Source organism: Mustelus asterias, chromosome 14 (genome assembly GCF_964213995.1).
Source record: "Mustelus asterias chromosome 14, sMusAst1.hap1.1, whole genome shotgun sequence".
In the NCBI taxonomy this organism is placed as follows: Eukaryota; Metazoa; Chordata; class Chondrichthyes; order Carcharhiniformes; family Triakidae; genus Mustelus; species Mustelus asterias.
In genome coordinates, this window is record NC_135814.1 from 103703073 (window position 1) to 103725742 (window position 22670).

The 22670-nt window shown below is 45.9% G+C and overlaps 1 protein-coding gene across 4 annotated transcripts in view; it reads right to left on the reverse strand.

The window, feature by feature from the left end:
• LOC144503915 (ras-associated and pleckstrin homology domains-containing protein 1-like) overlaps nt 1-22670 on the reverse strand; it is a 214478-nt gene that overhangs the window by 69168 nt on the left and 122640 nt on the right. For 3 of the 4 annotated variants that reach the window (XM_078228987.1, XM_078228988.1, XM_078228986.1), the window contains exons 4-5: nt 18122-18675; nt 4626-4703 (exon numbers count right to left, since the gene is read on the reverse strand). In XM_078228987.1, the coding sequence (XP_078085113.1) occupies nt 4626-4703; nt 18122-18675 (632 nt within the window). The remainder of the gene's footprint in view (nt 1-4625; nt 4704-18121; nt 18676-22670) is intronic. The other variant, XM_078228990.1, reaches the window with a different exon arrangement.

Below are 22670 nucleotides of genomic sequence, written 5' to 3' on the forward strand. Positions count from 1 at the left end.
TGTGCATCTGCCAAAAATGTTCTGCTTTGAACATTTACATTTTGTGGCATGGTGGCACAGTGGTTAGCACTGCTGCCTCACAGCGCCAGGGACCCGGGTTCAATTCCGACCTCGGGTCACTGTCAATGTGGAGTCTGCACGTTCTCCCCGTGTCTTCGTGGGTTTCCTCCAGGTGCTCTGGTTTCCTCCCACAGTCCAAAGATGTGCTGGTTAGGTGGATTGGCCATGCTAAATTGACCCTAGTGTCAGGGGGATTAGTAGGGTAAACATGTAGGGTTACTGGGCCTGGGTGGGATTGTGGTCGGTGTAGACTCGATGGGCCGAATGGCCTCCTTCTGCACTGTAAGGATTCTATTGTTTCCTCCAGGTGCTCTGGTTTCCTCCCACAATCCAAAGACATGTGGATTAGGTTGATTGGCCATGTTAAATTGACCCTTAGTGTCAGGGGCATTAGCGGGGTAAAATGTGTGGGTTTACAGGAATAGGGCCTGGGTGGGATTGTGGTCGGTGTAGACTCGATGGGCCGAATGGCCTCCTTCTGCACTGTAGGGATTCTACAATTTTTTCAGGGCATTGGGAAGCGGTTGCTGCTCCTGCTCCCTCGCTGAAAGCATCACTTTGTGCTGGGGAATCATATACTTCACACAAATGGTCATTCTTCATCTGTAAACCAATTTGTAAGATTTACAAAGCTGAGTGTGGGCAGGAGCTTTGGTGATCTGACGTGGAAACCCAAGCTAATTGTCATGTCCTTCAATACTTATTTCAATTTCTTCCGATTTATTTTTTGAATAAGTGAATGTAGAAATAATAGTCAAAAACAAGTTCCACTTACTCAGCTCAATCTCAGCCAGTCCAGTTTGTGGACCCGCTTACTTGGTATTTGAGCTTGCCTTTCTACTGAAGGACTTCAAATTGCAAATATTAGCCTTCATATATGCTCCCAGCTCAGGGGTCAGGAACATAGCTCACAGTCTGCTGTTTAAAATCTCAGTTGTCCAAGTGTCTATTTTTTTCTTTGTTCCCAACTATGCTATGATACTAACTTCCTACTCAGTGAACAATTTATTAAAAAATCAGAAATCCCTCATTCCCTTGGGACAGGGGGGTCAGTGAAAGTATTTGAAAGAAAAGTCCAGGATGGAAAAGGACACCTCAAAAGTCTGAATTTGAAATAAGATTATAAACCGAGACATTCTACAATTGTGTTTTAATATACACCTTCAATGTTTTCAGCATGTTATTTTAAAGTCACATCAATTCATTGCTTTAAAACAATACTTAAACATGACTCAATCACAAAATCTGTTCCATGTAGTTTAATGACAAACTGTGACACTTCAACTTCTCATGAACTTTGTGAATTTTTTCCCTTAGTTTATATCTGAGGGTAATAAGTGAGAATGAGTAGATATGCCCATGGTCTTGTGGACTATGGCTAATTACTTATTTTTATTGTTTATAGTCCATACAAGTGAAGTAGATGCATTAAACTGACCAGTTAGTCTTAAACAGACCAGCAAATTAGCCCTGGATCACAGCTTTGAGACTGGCTAGTCGAGTTGGGATGCAGTGAAATTGCTCAGCTGAACATAGCAGATACAATACTGTCACTTACAATGCAAGGATTTCACATCTCTTCACAACAGCAGAATGAGCATGAAGCACTTACCTTGGAACATGAAGGCAGGAGAGCTTAGTTAACAGAAGCAGTTTGGGACAGATTATGTACTAAACTGGAGGTGAACCGGGTAAGGTTTTCATTAAACAAAACCAGGCAGATCAATTGTACCGAATGCTTGGTAAGTAATAACCTATTTTGTAAACTGTTCTTATTAAGCCATTGCCTACTCTTATTAAAACCAACCCCATTCAAACAGAGAGAGAAGCATCAATGGCTTCAAATGGGAGAGACAAGGACCTCTTTTGATAACATGCGCATTCTCTCCTGTTTAAGGTTAAATGACTTCTGCCACCTATCACGAACCAAGTCAGTGACGTCAAGTTTATGGCACTTATTTTCCTGCATTTTTACTGCTCTGCTGAGTAGCCAGGAGGAAGCATGTGCCTTTGAGATAAAGAAAGGCAGAAGGTCCTCCTATTCTCCTCCTCTCTCTTCTTCCATTCTGACCTGTAATTTGACTAAAACCTAATCTGAACACAGATATGATGTGGAATTGCCGGCGTTGGACTGGGGTGGGCACGGCAAGTAGTCTCACAACACCAGATTAAAGTCCAACAGGTTTATTTGGTAGCACGAGTTTTCAGAGCGTTGCCCCTTCATCAGGTGAGTAAAGAGTTGGGTTCACAAACAGGGCATATATAGACACAGACTCAATTACAAGATAATGGATGGAATGCGAGTTACTCGCTCACCTGATGAAGGGACAACGCTCCGAAAGCTCGTGCTACCAAATAAACCTGTTCGACTTTAACCTGGTGTTGTGAGACTACTTACTGAACACAGATAGAAGTGTTAAAATCCAAGATCTTTTGCATGCCAAAATCTTTGAAACAGGTTAGAATTAGGGGCATGACAATTATCTGTTCAGCCCTGAGGGTTAACAAAATGCCCACTTCTAATCATCATCTATTGCTGGAAACATGTGCATGTCCAGCATGGGACTTGGCTATGATACTCTGAATGGATTGAGTAACTTCGCTGTACTCACTGGTTCATTTATTCCTTTATGCTTCGCCTGGAGGCAGCTCCTTGGCTCATTATCTGCTGATGATTCATCCTGAGTTATTTTCTTGGCAGTTTTTGTCAGTGCTGCCATTGCCTTCCACTCTCAGGGGTAGACCGAGGAAGCAGGTCCCAAGTCAACCTCAGCCGGACAGGAATTGCTGTGGGCATTATCCGGAAGCACACGCTGGTCACCTAGCCAACTGAGCTGACCCACCCCATCAAAACCCAAGGAAAACAGCCATTTCGACAAGCTGCTGGAGAATGTGCCTGTAAGACTCCTGCACAGGTAGATTAAAGAATTCCTACAGAGCAGAAGGAGGCTATTCGGCCCATCGAGTCTGCACTGACCACAATGCCACCCAGGCCCTATTCCCGTAACCCCACATATTTACCCTGCTAATCCCTGACACTAGGGTCAATTTAGCACGGCCAATCCACCTAACCCACACATCTTTGGAGTGTGGGAGGAAACCGGAGCACCCAGAGTAAACTCATGTAGACACATGGAGAATGTGCAAACTCCACACAGACAATAAGACGAGGATGGAATTGAACCCGGTCCCTGGTGCTGTGAGGCAGCAGTGCTGGCAGAGCACAGCAAACACTCCATCTGCATAGTTTGTTAGCAATTAAAATCTAACTTCACACAGGAAGAATAATCACTTGGTTGTGGTGCCCATGAGGGAGGCAGAGACAAGTCAGCACGGTGGCACAGTGGTTAGCACTGCTGCCTCACAGCGCCAAGGACCTGGGTTCGATTCCTAGCTTGGGTCACTGTCTGTGAAGAGTTTGCACGTTCTCCCCGTGTCTGCGTGGGTTCCTTCCGGGTGCTCCAGTTTACCCCCACAGTCCAAAGATGGGTTAGGTGGATTGGCCATGCTAAATTTCCCCTTCGTGTCAGGGGGACTACTTCGGGTAAATGCACAGGTTATGGGGATAGGACCTGGGTGGGATTGTGGTCGGTGCAGACTTGATGGGCCAAATGGCCTCCTTCTGCACTTAGGATTCTATGATTCTATGAAGTCTGAAAAGGAAAGGGCATTTAGCTTTACTGGAAGTTACTGTTGTTGTAATAACTTAAGACTTTTCAAATGGGGCCATTCTCTGATATAAACTGAATTGGTGAAACCACAGATCAATAGTTGATGGGTTGTTAGTTTTACAGAAAACAAACCACCGAGCATTTAATGAAACAGTTGGACTTTGCATTAGCACAGAGTGGTAGCTCACAGGGGAAGTTATGAATTACAGGAGCCCTGCCAAGAGCACGGACATCTGTTCCAGAAGAAATTGCTTCCTTAAGCACCTCTGAAAGCTAAATTTAGTTCCTTCTCAAACACTGTAATACACATCTACTCTACATAGGCATTTGTAAAAACTGTTAATAGCGCCTAGTCAAGGATCCCTTCAGCCAGATTTAGCTCCTGCCAAGTGTAGACTTCAAGCAAGTCATTATAAACTTCTTCAACAAGAGGAAGATGCCGATTGCACGAGCCTCATGCTTTGTCCAATTTACATGATAGAGGCATCTACACCAGCAAACAACATCGGAAAGAGCTCCCATGGAATAAACAAAAGGGGCCTCTCTGACTCTGAGGACACAGCATTGCTGTCAAGAAAACAGCTGCAACTACAAGCACATTCTCCTCTTTGCCTGGCCATCTATCTCAGAGGCATGCCACTTCCTCCAAGGAATCGCTTTTACATCAGAATTGTGAACCTGTTTTTCAGATACTGATCGACCCATGGGGCACAACTGGCCATTTCCTGATTTAATTAATGAGAACCATAACCTGGTGTGAAAGGAGGATGTGGAAATAGCGAGCAGCACAAGAATAAGGCAGGGTCAAACCAGCAAATACATGCAAGCAAGGGACAGTGCGGAAACGAGTGAATACATGCAATCAAGCACAAACACACCGTGATAGTGACTTACAGTCCTCAGCTCCAAGTCCTCCTCCGCAAAGTCAAGGTGGCGTCTGACCTGTCTACTGTGGCGACTCGAGGGAACATGCTGTGGAGGTGCAAGGGAAAAGGAATGCAAAAAGGGAGGGAAGGAAGACCCATTTAAAATCATGCAGAAGGGGAAAAAAAAACCAAGACTCTTTACAGTGAGGGTGTAGAGAAGGGAAAAGGATGGTTACTGCCCTTGTCAGATGCTCTTTCCAGCAACATGCATTTGGATGGGAAAGTTAAGAGCCACAAATGAAATTCAATATTTTGAACGATATTGGGGAAACCTACCGAGAAATCCTTCAGATCAGATTTTATAGCACACGTCCAAAATGTCCCATCAGCAAAGTATTAAAGTGCAAACACTTTGCCTTACACGACTTTTAAAAGTAAAGTTAAAGTTTATTTATTAGTCACAAGTAAGGCTTACATTATCACTGCAATGAAGTTACTGTGAAATTCCCCTAGTCGCCACACTCCAGTGCCTGTTCAGGTCAATGCACCTAACCAGTACATCTTTCAGGCTGTGGGAGGAAACCGGAGCACCTGGAGGAAACCCATGCAGACACGGGGAGAATGTGCAGACTCCACACAGACAGTGACCCAAGGCCGGAATGGAATCTGGGTCCCTGGCGCTGTGAAGCAGCAGTGCAAACCACTGTGCCACCATGCCGCCCATTCATTCTGAGTAGACCATACTCCAATATAATGGATTTGCGGATACAAACGCTTCCACAGTTTGATCTGTGCAATGTTGTCTGTCCACTTGGATTTCATGGTACGATGACCGATTCATGCATTAGAATGCCCCTCCATAACTTTGAATCTTGGATCCCAGATAGCAGTGGTCATCATGGACCGCAGCATCTGTGCCGTCCCAGATTGCTTCCCAGACACACGAGCAGTTCAACTTGTGTGGCCCCCAAATGAACCCACGATCATTCATGAGCCTGTGATTCAATGTCGACCATCTGTCACTCTAAACAGAGCATCTAAATACTCATCTCCCCGTGGACTCCTTTGAGATAAAAGACATTGGCATTATTTATTCCTGAATAAAAGTAATAGCTACAATAGTCACATCTATTCATGCTTTAAAAGCAAAATTTTGTACATTCCAGCAATACCAATGTTGAGGAGACTGTTTAAGGAAGGCAATCGATGATTCTTCTAGTCAGTTTCAATTATCATTACTCACCTTGATATTCGAAGATTATGATGGGTTGAAAAACAAATAACAGGCGAGAAGATCGATGATTAAAATATCTACTGTGCAATTCAACGCAGCAAAAAGAATAATCCCTCACCACAAATGAGAAAGGCCAGCGTATCTGCCTCTCAGCACACAACACAGAATAACAGAAGGGGAACAAGCGAGGAGGCCGCAGGTACAGAGGGCTGAGCAAGCGAGAGCACAGGATCGCTACAGAACATTTACAGCATAGAGAGCAAGCTATAACCGGCAGGTAACCTTTAGCGGAAAATGGGTAGGAGAGAAAAATAAGAGGGTTTCGAACTTAGAAGCAAGTTGTTGGTGTTCAATTTATTTCCAAAAGGAAAACATCAGAGATGTAGTACATGCCACCTTCTCCCATTTGTTTTCCTTTCCTACTTGCTAGTAGCTTCCTTGCTAATGTTAAGTGTTAAACATTTTATTGTTGTTAATTAACAGTTTGGTTTGTGTCGTTTCAGAGGAGTACAGCTGGTGTGAGGGCATCTTATCTCTGGCTAGCCTTAAAATGGCAGATCCAACTCACTGCCACTACACCCTTGTTATTTGACAAGGTTGTCTCCGTCTATGTTCTCATTATGGGAGACAACCTGTGGGGTTGGGAGAAGTGGGATGGGGGGAAAACTAAGGTATTACAAGTATAAATGGCGATACTGGACTGAAAATACTCAGTGGTCTTTTGGCCAGTCACAAAAGCTGAAATTTATATTTCCACATCCCCATTCAATACATAACCAATTCTTCCTTAACTTTTCCCACACAGCACACTTTCATTGCTCCCTGGATTGTCTAGTCTTCTACATGTTCGCTATCCTCTGAGCAAACTGTCAGTGCCCCTCAGAACTCCAATCCATCGCCAGTGTCTCATGGCTTGAAGGTTTGCAGCTGCCTTCTTCATTATCTGGGTTCAATTCTTTTAGTAAGAGTTCTAACAACACCAGGTTAAAGTCCAACAGGTGTATTTGGTAGCAAATGCCATAAACTACCAAATACCCATTAGCATTTGCTACCAAATACACCTGTTGGACTTTAACCTGGTGTTGTTAAAACTCTTAGTGTTTACCCCAGTCCAACGCCGGCATCTCCACTTCAATTCTTTTAGCCCCCCAAGAACACTGAGTGCTTCAGCGATGACACCCCGAAACTTCACTCCAGAGTGAAGAACCCCAAGTTCCTCTAAATCTCCACATCGCAGATGTTTAAGTGAGGAATCAGTGTAGTTGCTCTAGAAACTCAGTAAGAATCTCCTTAGAGCTAGGGTAGACTATTAAATTAAAAAGGGGTGGCACAGTGGCTAGCACTGCTGCCTCACAGCGCCAGGGACCCGGCTTCGATTCCCGACTTGGGTCACTGTCAGTGTAGAGTTTGCACATTCTCCCCGTGTCTGCGAGGGCTTCCTCCGGGTGCTCCAGATTCCTCCCACAGACCAAAGAAGTGCGGGTTAGATTGATTGGCCATGATAAATTAACCCTTGGTGTCCCGGGATGCATAAATTAGAGGGATTAGCAGGGTAAAGATGTGGAGTTACGGGGATAGAGTCTGCGTGGGATTATTGTTGGTGCAGACCCGATGGGCCGAATGAAATCATAGAAATCATAGAAACCCTACAGTGCAGAAGGAGGCCATTCGGCCCATCGAGTCTGCACCGACCACAATCCCACCCAGGCCCTACCCCCACATATTTACCCGCTAATCCCTCTAACCTACGCATCCCAGGACTCTAAGGGGCAATTTTTAACCTGGCCAATCAACCTAACCCACAACCTAACCGGCACGGTAGCACAGTGGTTAGCACTGCTGCTTCACAGCTCCAGGGTCCTGGGTTCGATTCCCGGCTCGGGTCACTGTCTGTGTGGAGTTTGCACATTCTCCTCGTGTCTGCGTGGGTTTCCTCCGGGTGCTCTGGTTTCCTCCCACAGTCCAAAGATGTGCGGGTTAGGTTGATTGGCCAGGTTAAAAATTGTCCCTGAGATGCGTAGTTAGAGGGATTAGCGGGTAAATATGTGGGGGTAGGGCCTGGGTGGGATTGTGGTCGGTGCAGACTCAATGGGCCGAATGGCCTCCTTCTGCACTGTAGGGTTTCTATGTTTCTATGTATGTAATCTTTGGACTGTGGGAGGAAACCGGAGCACCCGGAGGAAACCCACGCAGACACGAGGAGAATGTGCAAACTCCACACAGACAGTGACCCGAGCCGGGAATCGAACCTGGGACCCTGGAGCTGTGAAGCAGCAGTGCTAACCACTGTGCCACCATGCCGCCCATTCATTATGAGTAGACCATACTCCAATATAATGGATTTGCGGATACAAATGCTTCCACTGTTTGATCTGTGCAATGTTGTCTGTCCACTTGGATTTCATGGTACGATAACCGATTTTATCTCTTCACAGAATGGCCTCCTCCTGCACTGTAGCATTCTATGATTTCTAAATTTGAGCTGTTTCACACATTTCTATGAACATTCGAGAGGGCTTACTGATGAAAATATATCTCACATTAAGAGGGCGGAAGCCTCCATTGCCACAGATCACGGAGGGGCTTGTTATAACTGCACTGGTGACAGAGGTCAGCACCACTCTCAAAACTAATAAGGGAATATGGATGCAAGGATAACTATTTCCAGGCAGATCGAGGGGAGGATTGATAGACAAGTGAAAGTAAATAAAGACTAAAAATTCTCATTTCTAACTTTGTTCAAAGATTATGCTGCTGCCGCAAAGGTTTCCAAACAGAGATGTGCAACATAACATTCGAATCCTCCAACATGAGCAGTACTCATGACTGAAATAGTATAAAACCCAGGCCCCTTTTTAACTTTTCCAATGAAGCTTCTCATGTTGAAGTCAGTATGTCACAATAACCACATTAACCAGTTGAATCGAAGGAGTTTAATTCCACTTTGGATAAAGTTTAATTATTTGCCACAAGTAGGCTTACATTAACACTGCAATGAAGTTACTGTGAAAATCCCCTAGTCACCACACTCTGGCGCCTGTTCGGGTACACTGAGGGAGAATTTAGCATGGCCAATGCACCTAACCAGCATGTCTTTCGGACTGTGGGGAGGAAACCGGAGCACCCGGAGGAAACTCACACAGACATGGGTAGAACGTGCAAACTCTACACAGACAGTGACCCAAACTGGGAATTGAACCTGGGTCCCTGGTGCTGTGAAATATCAGTGCTAACCACTGCGCCATCGCACTGCCCTACGCCTCTGTGCTGCCAACTAACTTTCATACACTTCAATTCAGTGCCTCCCCTGATAGATCAGATGACAATAGTATGCGGAGCCATAATGGCCACAAAAGGTCCCAGGATTGGTTCCTGATTTGCGTCATGTTATACTGACCTCAGCCTGAATGGCCAAGCCCCTTGAAAGGGCGAGGGAGAAAACCAGCAGGAATTCCAACACCAAATGTGGATGGCAGTATGGACATCAAGTGAGGACAAGCCAGGGAAGTGATGCCTTTTGCAGCCAAATATCCAATTAGCATGCACCACCATTGTTCATCTGTTGGGTGGGGTACTGCAAGATCATACCCCACCCAACAAGTTAATACTTTGCAATTGTGTCTTAGGCACAAGTTAATTCACTGCCTCCCGACATTTATTTGGATTTAATCAATGAACCTTGCTGTAAATTCAAGGCTTGGGGTTTATTGCTCACACAGCATGAAGGTGCTGGTGAACTTGCCCATTTAGCAGTATCCCCACCCTGCCAAGTGGTGTCGGCAGTGGCTCAATGTGTAGCATTCTCACCTTCGAGTCAGACATTTGTGGGTTCAAACCTCACTTCAAGCACAGAAATCATTCCCAGTGTAGTATAGAGGGAGTGTTGGTCAGTCAGATGAGACACCTACTCCCTCAGCTGGACACAGAGGATCCCTTGACACTATTCTGAAGAGGAGCTATCTGCTTCGTCCTGGTCAATATTTATTACTCAATCAACAATGAGGTTATTTGATAATCTCAGATTATCACATTATTGTTTGTCGGAGCTTGCTTTATGCAAATCATTTTAAAAAGTACTGCTTCAGTGGATGTGAAGCACTTTGGGCCAACCAGAGGTTGTTCCAGCATCACTGATTAAAACAGACATTTTTTAAAACTTCATACTCAGGGATGTTATCAGCCTTCTCATCAGCCTCCTAGTTGTCCTGATGGGCAGTCTCCTCGAACCATTGCTGTAGAGGTTCATGCAACTCAGTGGGTTTCAGAGTCAGCAATGTGGGACTGCGGTCACTAAGGCCAGACTGGGTAAGGAGAGCAAGATTCCTTCTCCAAAGGATAATAGTGAACCAGCCGGACTTTGATGACAATCCGACTCTTCATGGCCACTCCAACTAAAACCAGGTTTTTTCTTCCCCAATTTTAAAAATTGCTTAAATTAATTCAATTTCTCAATCTCTCATGTCAGGATTTAAGCTAATTTCTTCTGGATAACTTGTCCAGTAACAGGGAATGATAGATAGAGTGCTGAAAGATAGGAGATAAAGGGAACTACTGCTCATGTGCAGAAGGCACATGGACAGACGGACAGGAACAAAAAGCCTTCTCCATTATATAACCTCATGTTTTTTCTATGCAATATGAGCTCTGGAAACTAGCTTTTAGTATCTAACCCCGTGCTGTACCTGTCCTGGGAGTGCTTGATGGGGGACAGTGGAGAGGGAGCTTTACTCTGTATCTAACCCCGTGCTGTACCTGTCCTGGGAGTGTTTGATGGGGGACGGTGTAGAGGGAGCTTTACTCTGTATCTAACCCCGTGCTGTATCTATCCTGGGAATGATTGATGGGGACAGTGTAGAGGGAGCTTTACTCTGTATCTAACCCCGTGCTGTATTTATCCTGGGAATGATTAATGGAGACAGTGTAGAGGGAGCTTTACTCTGTATCTAACCCCGTGCTGTACCTGTCCTGGGAGCGTTTGATGGGGACAGTATAGAGGGAGCTTTACTCTATATCTAACCCCGTGCTGTACCTGTCCTGGGAGTGTTTGGTGGGGACAATGTAGAGGGAGCTTTACTCTATATCTAACCCCGTGCTGTACCTGTCCTGGGAGTGTTTGGTGAGGGACAGTGTGGAGGGAGCTTTTCTGTGTCTATCTTGTGAGCACCTCTATGCTGACACTAGATGGACCGAAGAAATTGCGAAAGTTAGACAATTTCCTACAAATTAGAAGGGGGGAAAAGATGACACAGGAAGTTAACAATGGAGTCAACCCAGAATACTACCCTCAGACTGGAATCACAACACAGGTCAATGCTCAGTGTTGTTTACTCTGCAACTGAATCAGAATACAGTACTTTAAAGTGTATTTATTAGTGTCACAAGTAGGCTTACATTAACACTGCAATGAAGTTGCTGTGAAAATCCCCTAGTTGCCACACTCCAGCGCCTGTTCGGGTACACTGAGGGAGAATTTAGCCAGGCCAATTCACCTAACCAGCACGTCTTTCAGACTGTGGGAGGAACCGAAGCACCCGGAGGAAACCCACGCAGACACGGGGTGAACGTGCAGACTCCGCACAGACAGACAGTTACCCAAGCTGGAAATCGAACCCGGGTCCCTGGCGCTGTGAGGCAGCAATGCTAACCACTGTGCCGCCCACTACATCTACATGCATCCTGTTGCAGATACTAGTGCACAAGTACACTTGTGCACTAGTATCTTCTTTCAAAGAATACACTTCTTTTAAAGAATAACAACTATATAAGCCAAGTGTTTCCTTCCTCTCTTCAAAATATAAAAATAGCAGATCACCTGGTCACGCTTGCCGTAGCAGCTCTGCAAAACCTGGAGCATGTTGCCTGGCTTCTCAGCTGAACGCAACGTTTGGGGAGCAGAAGGATGTAACAAAATGGATAGAACTACACCAAACATAGTTCTAATGTTTTCTTTGATAAACCTCTCGGTCTGATCTTCTGATAGAACTGCAACAAACACTAATCTTGACTAACAGCATGCAACTGTCAGCCATGACACAGGATTCAAAATAACTTGCAACTCCAACTCCATAGGGCGGCACGGTGGCACAGTGGTTAGCACTGCTGCCTTACAGCACCAGGGTCCCGGGTTCGATTCCCGGCTTGGGTCACTGTCTGTGCGGAGTTTGCATGTTCTCCCCATGTCTGCGTGGGTTTCCTCCAGGTGCTCCGGTTTCTTCCCACGGTATGAAAGACATCCTGGTTAGGGTGCATTGACCCGAACAAGCGCCGGAGTGTGGCGACTAGGGGAAATTCACAGTAACTTCATTGCAGTGTTAATGTAAGCCTTACTTATGACTAGTAAATAAACTTTTAAAAACTTTTAACGATGTTCCTCCGTGCAAAGCACCAAAGGGGCGATGGAACACCTCAGCAACTCGTTTTTAATTTAAACTTGGCTGCTCACGAGGGAATCAGGCTTACAAATTACTCCTCCCCCAGCTGTTAGCCAGCTAGTCTCCGCTTACAGAGGTGTTTGTGTCATCTGTTCTGTTCCTCTGAAGGCGAACACTGCAAACATAAATTGGAAAAAGGAAAGAGGCTTTCCAATTACACCCAGGGGAGAAAACAAACAAGAATACAAAAGAAAACAAGCCCTGGACAGGAGCCTGATATGCTCCTGTTTCCTCCACACAAGATGTTGCATTAATATTCAGTGTTTCCACACATTGACTTTGTCCAGTTTCTCCCCTCTTATTAAGGTATTGATTTGTTGATGCAGGGTTCTGACGGAGTACTGTGTTCAGTTCTGAGCGCCACACCCTCAGGAAGCCATGGAATTGCCACTGCACAGGTTCACCACAATAACACTGGGGCCAAAGCTGAGATGTGGAGATGCCGGCGTTGGACTGGGGTGAACACAGTAAGAGTTTTAACAACACCAGGTTAAAGTCAAACAGGTTTATTTGGTAGCAAATGCCATTAGCTTTCGAAGTGCTGCTCCTTCATCAGATGCAGAATCTCACTGGCTGTCCTGTCGGGAGACAATACACATTTCTTTAACCTGTGCCTAATGCTCCCTCCACTCACATTGTCTGTATCTTTAAGACCTGATTAGCTGTAAAGATTCGCATTCTAATCAGTATTCTGTAACTTGAGTTTGTGTCTCTATATGCCCTGTTTGAGATCCCCACAGCTTGCCTGGACTTGCAGAGTCTCACTGGCTGTCCTGTCTGGAGACAATACACATCTCTTTAACCTGTCTTGATGCTCTCTCCACTCACATTGTTTGTACCTTTAAGACTTGATTAGCTGTAAGTATTCGCATTCCAACCATTATTCTGTAAATTGAGTTTGTGTCTTTATATGCCCTGTTTGTGAACAGAATTCCCACTCACCTGAAGAAGGAGCTTAAAGCTCCGAAAGCTTGTGACTTTTGCTTGGACTTTAACCTGGTGTTGTTAAACTTCTTACTGTGTTTGCCCTGTTTGAGAGCAGACATCCACTCCATCTGACGAAGGAGCAGCACTCCGAAATCTAGTGGTTTTTGCTACCAAATAAACCTGTTGAACTTTAACCTGGCGTTGTTAAAACTCTTACTGTGCCAAAGCTGAGAACAGGTTTCATAGACTAGACATTTCTTCATTTGAGTGTACAAGGTTAATGGATGACCTAAGTGAGTTTTTTTAAATTCATTCACAGGACGTGAGCCTCGATGACAAGGCTAGCATTTGCTGCCCATCCCTAATTGTGAGCCACCTTCCTGAAGCTTTGCAGTCCATGTGGTGTAGGTATACCCAGGCTGCTGTTCGGAAGGGAGAATCAGAGATAGTGAAGGAACGGTGACATAGTTCCGAGTCAAGATGGTGTGTGGCTAGGAGGGGAATTTTCTGCCCTTATCTTTCTAGGTGTCAGAGGTCACAGATGGCATGTTTAAGATGCTGAAAGGCTTTAGCAGAGTGAATGAAGAAGAAACAAATGACTATGGTCCAGAATGGAGCATAACCTTAAAATTAGAGCTAGACCATTCAGTGGTGACTTTAGGAAACATTTCTTCACACAAAGGGTCATATGGGGTGGCACAGTGGTTAGCACTGCCACCTCACAGCACCAGGGACACAAGTTTGATTCCGGCTTTGGTTAACAGTCTGTTTGGAGTTTGCACATTCTCCCTGTGTCTGCGTTTGTTTCCTCCGGGTGCTCTGGATTCCTCCCAGTCCAAAGTTGCGTGGGTTAGGTGGATTTGCCATGCTAAATTGCCCCTTAGTGTCCAAAGGTATGTAGTTAGATGGATTAGTCACGGTAAGTGCGCAAGGTTACAGGGATAGAGCAGGGTCAGTGGGCCAGGATAAAACACTGTTTCACACAGTTGGTGCAGACTCAATGGGCTGAATGGCCTCCTTCTGCACTGTAGGGATTCTATGGCTCTATGGAAATCTGAATTCCCTCCATAAAAAATACTGTTTAGGTTAAGTGTGTTCAGATCCCACAGCCGGCAGAGAATTTGTAGCACTGCTTATTTCAGTTATTTTGATGAGGGTAGTGTGGTTGATGTTGTATTTTAGGACTTTCAAAGTGCCAGATAATGGCAAGATTAAAGCCCAATGGATTAAAGCTGCAGTGGCAATGTAAATACGAACAGATGAATTAGGAGCAAGAGTAGGCCACTCGGCCCCTCGAGCCTGCTGCACCATTCAACAAGATCGTGGCTGATCTGAATGTAACCTTAACCCCACATTCCTGCCTACCCGCGAGACGCTTTCACCCCCTTGCTCATCAAGGATCTATCGATCTCTGCCGTAAAGACTCTGCTTCCACTGCCTTTTGAGGAAAGAGTTCCAGAGACTCTTGATATTCAGAAAAAAATTCTCCCCATCTGTCATAAATAGGAGCTTCCTTATTTTTAAACCGTCACCCCGAGTTCTAGATTCTCTCACATCCACCCTGTCAAGATCCCTCAGAATCTTACATGTTTCAATCAAGTCACCTCTGACTCCTCTAAACTCCAGCAGATACAAGCCTATTCTGTCCAACCTTTCCTCATAAAACAACCCTCCCATTCCAGATAGGAATGTAGTAAACCTTCTCTGAACTAGGTCCAACGTATTTATACCCTTCCTTAAATAAATAAGGAGACCAATACTGTACACAGTACTCCAGATGTGGTCTTCATAATGCTCTGTATAACTGAAGCAAAATCTTCCTACTCTTGTGTTCAGTTCCCCTCACAATAAATGATAACATTTTATTAGCTTTCCTGATTACTTGCTGTACCTGCACACTATCCTTTTGCAATTCATGCACTGGGACACTCAGATCCCTCTGTATCTCAGAGCCCTGCAATCTCTCACCGTTTCGATAACATGTTTTTAAATTCATCCTTCCAAAATGGATAATTACACATTTTCTCACGTTATACTCCATTTGCCAGAACTATTTGCCAGATTACATATCTATATCCCCCTACCCCTTAAGTCTCCTTCACAGCTTTTTGTCATCAGCAAATTTAGCAATCGCATCTTTGGTCCCTTCATTCAAGTACAGTGGAACCCCGATTTTACGCGCCCCGATTTAGCGCGAAATCGGATATGACGCGATCGCGCGATGGACCCTTTTTTTGCTATTTCCGGTTTAGCGATTTAGCGCGACCCCGATGACATTCGCTATAAGATTTTATGGACCCCAACCATCGCGTTAAAACGGGGCTCCACTGTAATTGATATAGATTGTAGAGTTGAAGCTCAGCACTGATCCCAGTGCCTACTATGATCACCCCTTTCTGATACATAACCCGGACTTTGGAATGAGTTGAAAATGTAGTAAGCAGGGAGGAAAATAGTAGCTGATATTAGGAGGACATAACGAGACTGGTGAAAACGAGCAGCTATATGGCAGATAAAAGTTTACACAGAAGCTTCAAGTGATTCATTTTGGAAGGAAGAATGTGGACAGGCAATAGAAGACAAATGGTACAATTTGAGGGGGATGCACGAACAGAGAGAACTGGAGGGGGTCATAAATCTTTGAAGGTGGCAGGACAGTTTGAGAAGGCTGTTTAAAAAGACATAGAGGATCCCTGGCTTTATAAATAGAGGCATCGGGTAGATAAGCATGGAAATTATGCTAAAGTTTTATTGGTCAGAACATTGAATACAGGAGTTGGGACGTCTCGTTGAAGTTTTGCACAAGACATTGGTACGGCCACACTTGGAATACTGTGTACAGTTCTGGTCACCCTATTATAGATTTTTTAAACTAGAAAGAGTACAGAAAAGATTTACTGGGAAGCTACCTGGACTTGATGGTTTGAGTTATATGGGGAGGCTGGATAGACTGGGACTTTTTTCTTTGGAGCGTAGGAGGGTTAGGGGTGATTTTATAAAGGTCTATAAAATAATGAGGGGCATAGATCAGCTAGATAGTCAACATCTTTTTCCAAAGGTAGGGGGGATCTAAAATTAGAGGGCATAGGTTTAAGATGAGAGGGGAGAGATACAAAAGGATCCAGGGGGGCAATTTTTTCACGCAGAGGGTGGTGAGTGTCTGGAACAAGTTGCCAGAGACAGTAGTAGAGGTGGGTACAATATTGTCTTTTAAAAAGCATTTAGACAGTTACATGGGTAGGATTGGTGCAGAGGGATATTGGGCCAAACGCAGGCAATTGGGACTAGCTTAGTGGTTAAAAAAAAGGGTGGCATGGACAAGTTGGGTCGATCGGCCTGTTTCCATGCTGTAAACCTTTATGACTGTATCACTGGCTGGGCCCCAGCTGGAGTATTGTGGCCAATTCTGAGCACCAAAATTTAGAAAGGGTGTCAAGGCCTCAGAAAGGTTTAATAGAATGGCACCAGGGATGAGGGACTGCGGTCATGTGGCAGGATTGGAGAAACTGGGATTGGGCTGCTTAAAGCAGAGAAGGTTGAATGGGGAGTTTGAATAAAGGTGTTCAAAACCTCAGACGGTTTGGATAATTGCTCCTCACTTGGTTTCCACTGGCTGAAACCAGAGGTGACAGACTTAAGGTAATTGGCAAAAGAATAGGAGGGAACTCCTGACGATGAGCTGAATGCGCTGCCAGAAAGGACAATGGAAGCAGATTCATAAAAGAGCCTGCACAGGCATGATGGGCCGAAAGGCCTTCTGATCTACTACATCATTCCACGATTCTATCAGTAACTGCGGTGGCATCGCAGCTGAGCCAGAACCTGACCAAGTAACGACTTGACACCCATACTGTCCAGCTGGGGTCACTTGGCAAAGATCAGGAATGGGAGATGTGGCTAATTTATCCCATTTATGTCCCAGGTTTTGCAGACTAATCGTAGTGCCCTACTCTCACACAGGCTGAGGTCAGCTAGTCCAGCATATACATACTAGGAGCAGCACCAGATACCTTCTGGGTGCAGTGGCACAGTTACACACAGGTATCATCAATTTGAGCTGCTACAAACTGGCTAAAGGTCTTGCTGTGCCCAGATTCAAAGAATAAAAATTAGAAAATGGTGCCCACACTTGCACGGGAAGAAGACAGCCTCTCAAAGCATAGGCTGATGTTTCAGTTGGGATCCTTTGTTGGAATTTGAAACTTAATCCTCACCCAAAACATCAGCCTACCTCAGAGATGGACTACGGTCTGGATGTGGCTCTGTGCATTTCCAACAGTGTTTCAACTTTCCTACAATCACCTCACTCCAGACTCATCAGGCATTCCAATAGATGATCCCTCAACATTCCAGCACAAAAAGAGAATGATCTTTTACTGTTAAAGTTTTAAAAGTTAAAAGTTTATTTATTAGTGTCACAAGTAGGCTTACATTAACACCGCAATGAAGTTACTGTGAAAATCCCCTAGTCGCCACACTCCGGCGCCTGTTCGGGTACACCGAGGGAGAATTTAGCATGGCCAGCACGTCTTTTGGACAGTGGGAGGAAACTCGAGTACCCGGAGGAAACCCACACAGACACAGGGAGAACTTGCAAACTCCACACAGACAGTAACCCAAGCCGGGAATTGAACTCGTGTGCCTGGCGCTGTGAGGCAGCAGTGCTAACCACTGTGCCACCGTGCCACACTGCATCAGCCAGAAAAGGATCTCTGAGATCCAGGAAGGAGAGCGGGTTGGGGGAAGAAGGGTAACAGCTGGGACAGTATTTGCAACGGTGATCACAACAGCAATAGCAGAGCATGTTACTGAACTCTCAACTTGCGGTCTTCCCCCTCAGTGATAATGATGCCATTTACTTTTCCATCTGGCACACATGTCAAAGCCTGCACTTAACACATAGGCATGAAACAAGTTACACAGAAACAATACCTCTGTCGCGGGTTGGCCTTGCTGGTTTAAATCGAGATCCTGCGGTCGAATGACCTTGTCAATGTCCAAAGAATCCTGGCTCGACGTGGCAGAGGTAACACTGGATCGAGATGAGGTACTGGTTGAGCGGATGTCTGCATCGCTGACAGTTCCAGCTGATCCCGTCCTCCGATGCTGAGTGGACACAGAGGGGTTGGTGTCGTGCATCATGGCACCAGTCTGCCGTGCTGCTTCGTCCATACTGAGGGAGGCCTGTTCCAGTTGGGCAGTGATATCATCCAGTGAAAGGTTGGTGTGCAAAGATTTTGGGCTTCTCACTGACGAGGTGCCCTTCAAGCTGCCCTGCTTGGAGGACGCTCGGGTGGCTGATTGTTTCTGAGCAGATTTGGTTTCTTTACCAGGCATCTTGGCAGGTACGTCCTCTTTGTGAAATTTTCTCACAACACTGTCTTGCCTGGAAGGTTCTTTACTGATGTTACTGAGTTCCTGTTCCATGGAGCAGAGGTCTGCCATGAGAGCATCCAGATCCACGCCATCTCCCTGGCTCAGCGCCTCTGAAACACGCAGAACATACAGAATTGGAGAGAGAGATAGAAAAGATTAGTGTCAGTGGTGATTCCATCAGAAATGGCTGAGCCTCAGCACTGATCAATCAGGGAAGATATTTAGTCTCTGGACAGGAGTCAAAAATTCAACTGGAGTTGGAAAGGCCACACTATACACCCAATAAAATATCCTGTTCTTAGAACTATGTTCCTCCAACACCCAGCATATTTAATGGGGTCAGTAACAGCAAGTAGGGCATTTTACACCAGGGCACTGTGCCTCAAACACGGGCTGCGTGAACAGCTCCCAATCGCTGGGTTGGAGGTGAAGAGAGACCCCATCAATTTTCAACGTGCATTAGGATGAAGAGAGCTATTGGAAGAGAATTACCGACAGCCCATCAACAAATAGCCTTTACCATGATACAGGGCTAAAAAGACTGGGTGGTGGAAACTGAGCTTTGCGAGATCGGGGATAGGGGCAATGAGTTTAGAAAAGCCTCGATTGCTCATTGGCTCATTTTTCCTTCCCTAAAAGACTCTCCAACTGGTATCTAGTGCTCACTGGCAAACTTGCTGAATTGCGAGAAATGGAAAACGTTTTGTTAATACAGTGAAGTTTCAACTGAGGCATAGTGTAGAATAGAGTAAATAAGCTTGACTGTATCTAACCCTGTGCTGTACCTGTCCTGAGAGTGTTTGATGGGGACAGTGTAGAGGGAGCTTTACTCTGTATCTAACCCCGTGCTGCACCTGTCCTGGGCGTGTTTGATGGGCAGGCGCGAGGGCAGCGCGAGGGCAGGCGCGAGGGCAGGTGCGAGGGCGGGACAATGTGAGTGTAAGAGAGAGAGAATTGGCTGAATGGCTAATGTGGATCAGATTGGTGCTGACAGCACGGATTTCAATTCCTGCTTCAGATGGAGTGGGCTTGGGAGCTGCCTCCTTGCCCTGAGCTGTGGTGAAACACATGGTACAGTAGATCAAGATGTGGAGATGCCGGCGTTGGACTGGGTTAAACACAGTAAGAGTTTTAACAACACCAGGTTAAAGTCCAACAGGTTTATTTGGTAGCAAAAGCCATTAGCTTTCGGAGCGCTGCTCCTTCGTCAGGTAAGTGGGAGTTCTGTTCACAAACAGGGCATGTAAAGCTTTATAGCCTCAAGAGTTGAGCCCCAGCCTATCCCTGCATGAGGTGCACATACAAGCAGCTTCCAGCAGAGGTCACCAGGTAGCTATCAGGAGCAAGAGTCCCAATCAATTTCTCTCTTTCCAGCCCAGGGGCACCACAACCAAAGGTAACACTCCAACCGTCACTCAACAGGCTCAGCAGAGGGCAGGGGGGGGTGAGATATCATCGTCCCAGAACCTGGCAGCTGTAGGATAGCAACACTTGTATTTTCCTTTTTGCAGCAAGTTTAACCAAGCAATCTCAAAATGAAAGAAGCAGAATGACAAAAAATAAATTAAAAAGTAGATGGATGTATGACAACGTGTTCATACAGATACAAGCAAGTGAATAGTGAGTTCAGGCTCCTTTAAATTTCTTCCCTAGTGAATGCCCATGGGATAAATGATTGGCCCCGTTATTCCCAGTTTAGGATTGCAACAGTTTTTGTAGCATTTCTATTACAAAACATGCTTTTGCCTTAAAAAAAAAGTTTATTTATTAGTGTCACAAGTAGGCTTACATTAACACTGCAATGAAGTTACTGTGACAATCCCCTAGTCGCCACACTCCGGCACCTGTTCGGGTACACTGAGGGAGAATTTAGCACGGCCAATGCACCCTAACCAGCACGTCTTTCAGACTATGGGAGGAAGCGGAGGAAACGCAGGCAGACACGGGGAGAACGTGCAAACTCCACACAGACGGTGACCCAAGCCAGGAATCGAACCCAGGTCCCTGGCGCTGTGAGGCAGCAGTGCTAACCACCGTGCTACCATGCCTGGATGCAGTTGTGGGGTGCTGTGATTGTTCTTTGCAGGTGGAGCAATGACGGTGACAATTTCAATTTTTGAAGTCACGAGTTTAACAAAGTAAAATGTCCCAAGAGGCTTCACAGGTGAAAAGGTAGAGTCACCATAGTCCCAGATGACCATAGGCTGGTGGTGATTTAACCTAACCCTAACTCCTCAGGCGAGGGGCACAGTTGGCAAAGCGGGGCCTTCATGAATAACCTCAGCTGGTACGGGAATTGAACCCACTCTGTCGACGTCGTTCGGCATCACGAGCCAGCCATCCTGCCAACTGAGCTAAACCTACCCCCAGGACACTGAGCCACATAAAGTGACATTAAGGTGGTCAAAGAGGTCAGTTTTAAGGAGTATCTTAAAGGAGGAAACATTTTTTGGAGGGAAATTTCTGGATGGAATTCCAGAGCTTAGGGCCGTGGCAGTTGAAGGCATGGCTGCCAAGTGGTGCAGAAATTAAAATCAGGGATGCTGAGAAGTTCAGAATTGGAGAAGTGCAGAGGTGAAGGTTGAAAGAGGTTACTGAGTTAGGGCAGGGAGAGATTGCGGTGGAACTTCGAAAAAAGGATGAGAATTTTAAAATCGAGGCGCTGCTTAATTGTGAGCCGATGTAGGCCAGATAGCACGGTGGTTAGCACTGCTGCCTCACAGCGCCAGGAACCCGGGGCAGCACGGTGGCACAGTGGTTAGCACTGCTACCTCACAGCACCAGGGACCCGGGCAGCACGGTGGTTAGCACTGCTGCCTCACAGCGCCAGGGACCTGGGGCAGCACAGTGGTTAGCACTGCTGCCTCACAGCGCCAGGGACCTGGGTTCAATTCCGGCCTTGGGTCACTGTCTGTGTGGAGTTTGCACATTCTCCCCGTGTCTGCGTGGGTTTCCTCCGGGTGCTCCGGTTTCCTCCAAAGATGTGCGGTTAGGTTCATTGGCCATACTAAATTGACCCTCGTGTCAGGGAGATTAGCAGGGTGAATATAGGGGTTACAGGAACAGGGCCTGGATGGGATTGTGGTCAGTGTAGACTCAATGGGTCAAATGGCCGCCTTCTGCAGTATTGGGATTCTATGAAATGGAGCTGGATGCATGTTAGGACTCGAGCAGCAGAGCTTGGGATAAGCTCAAGTTTGTGGGACAGTAGAAAGTTATTTCCCCCGATCACCAAGTGGATTTGAGGATCCCTGCTAGTAAGTGTACATGCACGGACCTTCCAAACTCAGCTCTGGCTCCACTCATGAAGAAACAGCCTCCCAACGACAACTGCCCTGGTCCTCAGGTGAAAGATGAAAACCTGGGAGATGGAAATATTTCCTGGCGTGTACAGAATCACCTCCTCAGTGTAAGTGGGGGGAATTGGCCAGTAAAACAAATGCTCATGGGTTTGAAGAGCAGAAAAATTGAACTGTGGTGAAAAATGGGTGACCTTTACAAAGAACTGCACTGCGGAGTATACTCCCGTTGCAGCTCTGGAAGCTGAGCAGCATTGTTTATCACCAATCATGTTGCATTTTCTCTCCTCCCCTCCTGTGGTGAAATGCCTTGCTTCTGCTGTTTAGTGCAGAAGGGGGCCATTCATCCTATCGAGTCTGCACCAACTCTCCGAAAGAGCATCTTATAGAGTCATGGAGGTTTATAGCATGGAAACAGGCCCTTCGGCCCAACTTGTCCAAACCGTCCCTTTTTTTTAACCCCTAAGCTAGTCCCAATTGCCCATATTTGGTCCATATCCCTCTATACCCATCTTACACATGTAACTGTCTAAATGCTTTTTAAAAGACAAAATTGTACCTGCTTCTACTTCTACCTCTGGCCCACCTATCCCCATAACCCTTCACATTTACCATGGCTAATCCATCGAACCTGCACATCTTTGGACACTAAGGGACAATTTAGGGTAGGCAATGCGCCTAACTGCACATCTCTGGACTCTGGGAGGAAAGCGGAGCACCTGGAGGAAACCTACGCAGACACGGGGAGAATGTGTAAACTCCACACAGACAGTCATCAAAGGCCAGAATTGAACCCGGGTCCCTGG